The sequence below is a fragment of the Entamoeba dispar genome, genomic scaffold, assembly GCF_000209125.1.
Source record: "Entamoeba dispar SAW760 scf_1105229463013 genomic scaffold, whole genome shotgun sequence".
In the NCBI taxonomy this organism is placed as follows: Eukaryota; Evosea; order Mastigamoebida; family Endamoebidae; genus Entamoeba; species Entamoeba dispar.
The window spans coordinates 1336-7884 of record NW_001855480.1 but is presented as its reverse complement, the minus strand read 5'-3'; the positions used below and the strand labels follow the sequence as shown (position 1 = coordinate 7884).

Genomic DNA, 6549 nt, shown 5'->3' with positions numbered 1-6549 from the left:
TTCTTTGATGAAATAATATCATTTGTTAATTTATTAATTCTGGTTATTCTTTTGTATTTCTTTTTTTTCTTCTTTCTCTTTATTATTCTTTTCTTTAATTTTCTATTCTTTAATTCTTTTATCTTTTTCTTTCTTCTTCTTCTTTTATTTTAATCTTTTCTTTTTCATTAAATATCTTCTTATCTTCAGTAATTTCATTTTCATCATCATTTTCAATACTCATCTATATTTATTATTAAAGTATTTATCATTTATTTCTTTTTGATTTAGTTGTTTATCATCTTCTTCAAGTGTCATACTGATAGTTTCTCCATTCTATTCATTTTTGTTTTTTCTCTTAAAAGTAAATACTATCTTCTCATTATTGTTGATTATATTCTTTAATCTTTGTGTTCTTAATTTCTTCTATTTATTGTGGTGTAATATTTTAATTTCATCTTCAAAGAACATTTTCAAATATTCTTGATTTTATTATTTCTATCTTTTATTTTATTTCTTATTTGTTGTTGTTTTTTAGTATGATTTGTTTATATCTATGTTGTGTTTTATTATGTGATTTATTTGTATTATGATATTGATTGTTTCTATTTGAAATAATGATAAAATAGTTATGATGATGAAAATGAATGAAATGATTCATACAAGTATTATTATAATTATTTGATAATTGTTATGATGATAATATTATGGTAATTATGATAATATTATATTTCTGTTCATACAGATAATATTTGCACTTATTCTTCTATCATATATATTTCATAATTGATATTTCTTCTTCTTTTGGTATTGATATTGTTATAAATTGTAGTATTCTCCTGTAATACTTCGACATCTTTAAAACTCAGAAGAATTGTTATATAAAATGAATAATGATGAAAATATAAAATGAATAATGATGAAAAGGATAAAAAAAAAAGAAAAAAAAAAAGAAAAAAAATTAATTTTTCTTTTTTAAAGCAAGTTTAGCTAATAATTCAGCATTAACACCACCTCCAAAACCTTGACCACCAATAATTTTCTTTTGAGGTTGATGGTCATCAGGAATAAGAGGAGAAGAAATATCAGAAAGATTTTCATGAAGAGAAGAATCAAGAGGAATAGATTGATCTAAATGAACGACATCAGAATCTTTAAGTTCTTTAGAACCTACTTGAAGTGCTTTTTTAGATGGAGGTCTTCTATTTCCTTTTCTTGCAATTCTTTTTACAATTGGTTGAGGAGAAGATTCTGATTGTAAAGATTCATTATTTAAACCATCTTTAATATCAATATTAAGAATATTAGAAGAATTATTATCTGATGAAATATTAGATTGAATATTTTCATCTTTTTTATCTTTTCTTCTTCCTGGTCTATGAATTACTTTTGGAATATCATCAACTGAAAGAATATCTAATTTATTTTTAATTTCTTCTTTTTTCTCATCATCATTTTCTTTATCATTATTATTATTATCATTAAAATTAATATTTTCTTTATTATTAATATTTTCTTTTTCTTTTTCTTTAGAATTATTATCATTAGATATATTTTGAAATTCAAATCCAATACTACTTTCAATAACTTTTTCATCTTTAGCTCCAACTCTTTTTGGTGCTTGTCTTTTTAACATTTGTGAATTTTCTCTTTCTTTCTTTGGTTTATTATATTCAACAAATCTAGTTTCTTTTTTTTCTTCAATTTCTTTAGTAATTTTAATTTTACTTTCTACATAATTTTTATAATCATTTCCTCCTCTTTCAATATTACATAACATTTGATTAATATGTTTTAACATTTCTGTCATAAATACTTTTCTACCATCTTTTCTAATTATTGGTTCTTGAATTATTTCTCTATGTTTTTTAAATATTTCAATAATTATTTCTATTGTTTTTTTAACTGTATCTATTTCTACTGGTAATATAATTCTAATTATTCTTCCTTTATATGTTTTTGATATAAAATTTACTAATGATATTCCAAAATTTTTTACTCCTTTTCTTTCATCTATTAAACTTTGAATTCCTGTTTCTATTGCTGTATCTATTCTAATATTTCCTTCTATTTTTCCTAATTTAATATTAAATCTTTCAAAATCATATGTTAATGGAATTATTTCTTTATTTTCATATCCTATTTTAATATTACATATTTTTCTTAATTTAATTATTGTTTTAATATCTTGTTGTATTGTATTAATTCTTTGATTCATTACTGTATTAACTATTTCATTTATAAATTTTATATATTTATTTTCTTTTCTTATTCCTTTAATTATTCCAATTAAATATCTTTCTCTTTTCCAACTATCTACAAGTTCCATTTGTGTTTTAATATTACTTTCTTTTTTTTCATTAATTTCATTCATCATATATTCATAATTATTTTCTTCTTCATGTCTTCCATATTTCATTTTCATTGCTTCTCCAATTTCTCTCATTGTTACATCTTCTTCATTTAATATAAATTCTATTTCTCTATTTAATTCTGGTAAATATGATATTAATTCTATTCGAAAATTATCTTTTTCACATACTGGATTTTCACTTAAATCTAATTCACTTAAATTTTTCATTAATTTAAAACTTTGTTGTTCTTTTTTTATCATTGTTATTCTATTTCTTCTTGCTGATAAACATTCTAATCCTCCCATTGCTTGAAATCCATTTAATGTTTCAATATAATTTTCATCTACAAATAAATTTTTAATATTATTTGAATAATACATATAACATTCTCTTATTTTATTATTATTTAATATTAATGTATCTGTTGGTCTTTCTTCTAAATTTTCTATTACTTTTATTTCATTATAACTTAAATCTAAAAACTGTAATTTAGGAAATAATTTCTTTTCAAATATTCCTGCTCCTATTACATTAACTTTACATTTTATACATTTTAATGTTTTTAACTTTTTCCATATTAATCCTTGTGTTGATCCTAAAAATATTTCTAATGTTTGAATTCTACTATTCTCTACTGTTAATTCTATTAAATTCTCCGCTAATCCTTTTGTTGTCATATTCACAAATACTTTTAAATCTTGTATATTTAATCGTGTTATACTACATGCTGATACAAATCCTATAGGCAATTTTATTATTTTCCCTTCTTGTATCCCTCCTAATATCTCTCCCGATTCCGGCTGAATTGTAACATGTTTAATCTTCCTAAAAAACTCACTCATCCCATTTCTTTTCCCAAAAGACGGATGTGCCAGTCCATTCATAAACATCACTAACCCCGGCGTTAACACTAACTCTTTATTCTTCCCCTCTATACTCACTTCTATAAATTTATCTAAATACTTAAATAATCTCTCTATAAATATTTCTTTCTTTTCATTCATTTCTTTCTTTTCTAGTTTCTTTTCTTTTCAAGTTTTCCTTTTTTTCTTCTCCTTTTTTTTGGTTATTTGTTTTATTTAATTTTTGATAATGAATATGATGAAATTAAATATCTGTTATAATTAATGGCTAGATGAGAATTTGTTATGGAACGCTTTAAAAAGATTTTTGATTTCCTTCAGAAAGATGAGTAGAAAGTTGATTGAAATAAATAAAAAATGAGTCAGTGTGAAGAAGGTTGGAGGGTTTGGTGTTTTATGAATGATGTAAGTACATTTTGAGGTTGAGGTGTTGAAAAGAATTCAGAGTAAAGCTCCATTATTTTAAAATTTTAAATTTAGTATATTATTTGACAAAGGTTATTATCACTTGATGGTAGATAGGAGAATGAATGGAATAGGTAGAGAGAATATATATAGAGTGTTGTGACTTATTTTTTTAGAAAACAAACTTGTCAAGATGAGGTAGAATTAAGGAATTGTTTTGGAAGAGTTATCAGTAAGTTAATTTGTTCGTTTGAATATAAAAGAGTTTAGGGGAAAGCTAAGAAAGATACTTGTAAAAGAATGTATTATCCGGTTAAAGAAACTCTTAATCATGAAAGCAGAAATGAGAAGTAGTAGAAGAAGAGTGTTTCGATTTAATTTGTCAGAATATTAAAAACAAAAAATCTTGATTACCTTTTTACAATGTTAAAAACAGTTATATAACTAATTTAAAAATATGTACAATAACAAATTAATTTATTCATTCACTTAACAACAAGATTAGTACTGTGTTTAAATATATACATGTATTCGAAGTATTAAAAAGAATATAAAGAATAATAAGACCTTTGGTTGTGATGATAAAAAGGTGAATAAAATAACTGATAATAATAAACAAATATTGAATTATGATAGAACAAAAAAAAACAAATACATTACTGTTATAAATGTAGTGACATAAAGTGAATTTTAAGGTAACTTTATTTAACAAATTTTATTTAGAAATATTATTTGTTTTAAGTTACTTTTTTATTTATTCAGAAAGCATATTTTTGTTAATACCCATTTAAATAATATCCACATGATCTGTTTAAATTATTAATTTAAAATTATGTCATTAAATATTATGTTTGGTTATCTTGTTTCTGGTATTGTTTCTCGTTTATATTTGAGTAGGTAAGAAGATATATCATATGTACTTTAATAACTTATGTTAATTAAAATTTAACTTGTAAAACTTCCAATATTATTTATTTTAATATGAAATAATTAATTATGTAAAACTGTGGTTAATTAACATATGAATTATTATATTTTATTGATTTTATTTCATTATACAGTTATTGTCAGTTAATATTATCTTTTCGGATATTTTTCATTTTATTTCTTTTGTTATTTGTATTCTTCTAATGATATTATATTAATAAATCATTTAAATATTATATCCTAATAAGTTCTTTTGTGTATTGAATATTTTTATTTCATACTAAATAACAATGTACTTTTAGTAAATTTTATTGTATCAGAATTACTATCTCTATATGTTTCTCTTGGAGTTGGTTGTTCAAGAATATTATTATTTTCATGTTTATCATTTATATTTGTTATATTAAATATATTTAATAATTCTACTCAATTCATTACTATTTCTTTTAATATATTCATGTTCTTTGTTTCTCAACTAATTATGTTTTCATTCAAATACAGTCTTTTTCTATTCTACCTAGTTATTTTTATTATCTATAATTGTTTAATCTTTGATTCTAATTAATTCAGTTCAGTTTCATGATTTTGTTTATTAACACTAATAATTTTACAACTAACATCACCACTAGTATTTACTTCATTTATTCTGATGATATATTTTTGTTGTCTTATCAAAGTATGTTCACTCTACAAAAATATTTACTCACTCTTCTTTTTTATTGAACAAAACATGTTATAATCATAACTGTATTATATCAAGTTACTTCTACATATTAATTTGGTTAAAGTCATTTATTATTCTTTCATTATCGTTGTCTCTATTTTTCTCACTTCTGTTTATCTGGCATATCCTTTCATTTTGTTATAACTCCTTTGAATATATTTCTATGTTTTGATTATTAAAACTCCAATCTTCTTATCATCTAGTATCCTCTTTCAAATTTCTCATGTCTAATTCTGTTTCTTCTTGTCTATTGTTTCTTCTTGTTGACATTTCCATTTTCTTGCAACACATTATCTTTATTGTTGTATCTCTATCTATATTCTCTTTACAATCAATTCAGTGTTTATGTGAAACGTTTTCTTCTTTGTTAACATCATTAGTTAAATACTCATCTCATGTTTGATCCTTCACTCTCTTTATCTTTTTGAATAACAATAAAACAACTCACTAAACAGACTGTCCTAGATCACACAACTAAAATATTGTATACCACTATTCAATATATTAACAATTTATCTTCTTCAGTTGGTATTATCTTTAAAAACCAAATAAACATCCTTTGTCGTTCCTTCTTTTGTTCGTTAATAACAGATAGTGTTAACTTTCTTTAGTAGAACAACCACTAAAATTTACACGAGACTGTGTTTAAATAAAAACAGAACTACTTTATTCAATAGATAAACATATACAATACCAATTAGTCAAAAACACAGAAAACTTGAAAACAAAAAAACAAAATCATCAGGAATGGAAAAAACACCAAGAAACTCTGTAGAGGACTTGCTAACGTTATTTAAAGATGTTAAAGATGATAACAAATTAGAGAGTGAAGAAACAAAAAAGACAGAGAAAAAAGAGAGGAGAAAATCTCTGAGTATTAATGTAAATGATGAAGTACCAGAAAAAAGAAAGAGAAAAAGCACAAAACAAGAAGGAACCCCACAACCAAAAGTTGGAGCTATGCTTGAAATCCAATACAAGCACTTACCAGATAAAATAGATATTTCTGAATTAAAGGTATTAATTGAAAAAATACCAAGAATGGAAGAGAAAATAATGTTTAATGAGAAAAGTCTTGAACAATCAATTGTTATAAATTGTACAAACAATGGAATTCATGCATTGATTGGTGATAATTATGTTATACTCAACAAAGATTTACTCAAAGAAATCATTAATAGTAAGAGATTGATTATTGTACATAACTTAATAGAAGAAATCAAAAATTATAGAAATGATATTAAATGTGTCTTGGAAAACTTCAACACAAACAACAGAATCTTTGACACTTACATTG

The 6549-nt window shown here is 22.9% G+C and overlaps 2 protein-coding genes across 2 annotated transcripts, besides 12 other annotated features; one reads left to right on the top strand and one right to left on the bottom strand.

Moving 5' to 3' along the window:
* Nucleotides 1–837: a repeat region.
* Nucleotides 838–909: 72 nt separating this feature from the next.
* Nucleotides 910–940: a microsatellite.
* On the bottom strand, nt 941–3337 carry EDI_166880 (uncharacterized protein; the record flags this gene model as incomplete). Its single annotated transcript, XM_001740563.1, has 1 exon — nt 941–3337. The coding sequence occupies one exon, from the start codon at nt 3335–3337 to the stop codon at nt 941–943; it is 2397 nt and encodes a 798-aa protein (XP_001740615.1).
* Nucleotides 1440–1492: a microsatellite.
* Nucleotides 2098–2264: a microsatellite.
* Nucleotides 2681–2750: a sequence feature (AT_rich).
* Nucleotides 3323–3397: a microsatellite.
* Nucleotides 3398–3652: 255 nt separating this feature from the next.
* Nucleotides 3653–3686: a sequence feature (AT_rich).
* A 615-nt stretch (nt 3687–4301) lies between these two features.
* Nucleotides 4302–4360: a sequence feature (AT_rich).
* A 51-nt stretch (nt 4361–4411) lies between these two features.
* Nucleotides 4412–4450: a sequence feature (AT_rich).
* A 114-nt stretch (nt 4451–4564) lies between these two features.
* Nucleotides 4565–4599: a sequence feature (AT_rich).
* A 28-nt stretch (nt 4600–4627) lies between these two features.
* Nucleotides 4628–4744: a microsatellite.
* A 147-nt stretch (nt 4745–4891) lies between these two features.
* Nucleotides 4892–4950: a sequence feature (AT_rich).
* A 1049-nt stretch (nt 4951–5999) lies between these two features.
* Nucleotides 6000–6457, top strand: EDI_166870 (uncharacterized protein; the record flags this gene model as incomplete). The annotated part of the gene is made up of 2 exons (XM_001740562.1): nt 6000–6324; nt 6438–6457. The coding sequence occupies 2 exons, from the start codon at nt 6000–6002 to the stop codon at nt 6455–6457; spliced, it is 345 nt and encodes a 114-aa protein (XP_001740614.1).
* Between the last annotated feature and the right edge of the window lie 92 nt (nt 6458–6549).